A 3,051-nucleotide genomic window follows, 5' to 3' on the forward strand; every position below is an offset into this window, starting at 1 on the left:
ATCTCCCAAAGTCCCTTGTGTGTGAACCAGGCCTTCATCTGTAGCTTCCAGTGATCATAGTTTGAACCACTGAGCTTGTCCTCCTTGTTCGTGCAGGGGGGATCCATATCTGCCTCAAAGAAGCTATGTCTCAAACAACCTCTGTAGCTAAGCAATCCACGTGCTCTCTCAAGCACCTTTCCACATGATCCAACTAGGGACTAGTAGCCCCCTCTGAAGATGCAGGCTGGATAGCAGCAAAGGAAACCCAAAACACACCACCGGGAACCTCCTACTGGAAGGGGGAGGGGATCTTGGAGGGAGAAGAGCTGATGTGCCACTTGTCTGGCAAAAATATCCTTCAAGAACCTTCCAAAAAATTGATGCCCTTACTGAATTTGCAGCTAGAACTCCTCCACTTGCCTCTGTAGAAGAAAACGCAGCCTGAGGGCTGGCCGATCGCAGTAGGAGGGCTTGTAGATGAAAAAAAGCTAAGGAAGAAAACGCAGCCACTGTTGAAGTATCTACAGCCTGGAGAATCTAGGGAAGCAAAAAATGCAAGGTGCCCAGCTGGCTTGCTACACTCAACCTCAAAGTATATTCAAATTCAATATAGAAATTGCAGGATGATTAGACACATGTAAAGGATTGGATTATTAGTGACTTACAATGTACAAGACAATTATTATTTCATAATGGTGTTGAATATACATGTACATAGAGAATTTTTGTGAGTGGGTGCTCAAAAGAAAAAGATTCTCTTATGAAGGTCACCCAAAAAGGCCAAAAAGGGAAAGTGAAGATCACCATCTCTCTTGTTGGGACTACAAGAGAACCCATTTCTCTGGTTGAGATTTACCAAAAACGGAAAGTGAAGGCCACCAAGGCAAATGCTGACTCTCTCTCTCGTTTAGGATCACCAGGCGCTCACCTTTTCATGTTCACATGATGAGCGAATGTAAGGGTAGCTTAGGGACTCTAAATCCAGCTCTACCTTCATATTCATATAAGGTAGGATATATGGAGCCACCACCATAACGGCCATGAAGAGAGTGAACTGTACTTGCCACAAACAACAAAAGCTAAGAGAAAACAACACATAAAGCAGCAGATCATCTTAAACACTATTAAAATGAAAATATTAGGCGTTAATAGACAGACAGTGTCACATGCTAAACCTTACCAGCATTGGGACTGTAAGGAAGTTCCATATGGGCCACAAGGCAATAGAAATCCTAGAAAGTGCAAATCTCAATGAATTAGGAAAATTTTGATAAATTAAAGAGAGAGTGTAAGGTCATAGTGAGCACAAGCTCATTATGATTTTAGAGAGAGTGCAAGGCCATAGTGAGGACAACCCAATTATAAGATGTGTGTTAGATGAGGTGAGAAAGGTGCCTTACAAGATGAATGCTATGAGGCCAACCATGGTTGCAGCTTGTAGAACACCCGGAGCTACCCTCTCTTCATGGGTTTGCATGCGGATGGCTATGTAAAGAATGATGCAGCAGTCCAAGATAAGGCAAGCCGAGCCAATGTGAAGAGGGCTCCTGCAAGGAAGACAAAGGCAACCATGCTAAGCTATATATAGGCTTCAAACAGAGACCATTATGCACAAAAAGCAAGACATGAAAATGTAAGCCCAACGCCTCATCCACACAGAAATGCACCTACCGATCAAACACATCAAGCACATACACATCCACATAGATTTCAAGCCCATCATCATGCACGGCGCACATGTTAGCATGTACCTAGAGATGAAACCCATCATGCCCATAGACATCACATCAAACCCATCAAAAACATAGATATGAAACCCATTAAAAACAACATTGATGTACGATTAATCCATCATGCATGCATAACAAAGATGGGATTGTTGCTACATTGCTATTGGTACCTCCAAACCCTGGGGTCAGTTGCCAGCAGAGAGAAGAAGTTGGACCGGAAGTCACCATAGTAGAGGATGAAGAAGGCAGATGCAAGCCAGAGCAAGTCTTCTGCTCTGTGCCTCCACATGAGGTGGTGATAGTCGGAGGCGGAGAGGGCGGAGTGGGCCATATCATGGGCTGATGTGCAAAATGAGAGGGGGGAAGGTCCGGGTGTTCTGCTTAGCTGTGGGGACTCCACCTCCACCGACGAAAGAGTAAATACCTGATCAGCTAGCACATACCTCTGCCTTATCATCTTCAATGGCTCCATCCCTGCTTGCGTACTCAGCAAATATATTCTTCTTAGACATCCATAACCCCTCTTTCCAGATGCCCAAAGCAAGCTTATGGCCCACTAATATGATCACCTCCAACCAGCTACAAAGCCCACGTCAATCTTGCCCGCCAAGTATATTGTTTCCAAGTGCATGCAACCCTTATGCTGATTGCCCGCTAAAGTGCTGAAGAATGCGCACACAAAGTTGCAGGCTTCTCTCCAATTCTCATTAAACCCGCCTCTAGATCTTCCTAAATTACTCAGATAAATGCACACTTCAAGCTAATTGACCACTAATACTCTCAGAAATTAAGTCCACTTCTAGATCTTTCAAGTAAATGCAAAGCTCAACTCCAATAAAATGCTAGGACAAATAAGTATTTCTTCCCCTCAGAACCTAAACGATTCATCATCGATAGCTCAAAGCTGATAGCCCCCTAACACGCTAATCTGCGTTGCCAAAAGATGCTAATCCGATCCCTGAGTGTGGCTAATAATGAGCTAATCGAGCAAAGCATGGGTTATTATTCGGAGGGATTGCCGGCGTCATGAAGAGCCTCAACTCCTTTGCGATAAGACGGCCATTTAAGAGGAATGTGATGGCAAGACTGTAGCTGAAAAGGCCAACGCCCGTTATCCCACTGCTGGTGGTTGACCTGCCTCCTGCCCATTGCAATTTGCCCCTTGCCCCAGCAGATGCTGTCAAAACGTGCATTGATGACAAGGTTGCACTTTTCATTCATTGACAAACAAACTTTGATAAATTAGCTGTATTAAAAGTCTCTAGCTTAAGTGGTTTGGGTCCTCACACTCCTCCTCGTAATTACACATTTGGCCATGCCATGCGTGAAAATGGGCTGA

At 44.4% G+C, this 3,051-nt stretch overlaps 1 protein-coding gene across 1 annotated transcript; it reads right to left on the reverse strand.

Annotated features, from left to right (window-relative positions):
• Nucleotides 1–609: 609 nt before the first annotated feature.
• Nucleotides 610–2,427, reverse strand: LOC147634462 (uncharacterized). Its single transcript, XM_086803363.1, has 4 exons — nt 1,883–2,427; nt 1,383–1,529; nt 1,163–1,214; nt 610–1,036 (listed from the first exon to the last, which is right to left on the reverse strand). Exons 1-4 carry the CDS (start codon nt 2,182–2,184, stop codon nt 896–898), a joined length of 642 nt encoding a protein of 213 aa, XP_086659489.1. The 5' UTR covers nt 2,185–2,427; the 3' UTR covers nt 610–895.
• Between the last annotated feature and the right edge of the window lie 624 nt (nt 2,428–3,051).

This window comes from Cibotium barometz, chromosome 10, assembly GCF_041138505.1.
Source record: "Cibotium barometz isolate CiBa-2024 chromosome 10, ASM4113850v1, whole genome shotgun sequence".
NCBI classification, from domain to species: domain Eukaryota; kingdom Viridiplantae; phylum Streptophyta; class Polypodiopsida; order Cyatheales; family Cibotiaceae; genus Cibotium; species Cibotium barometz.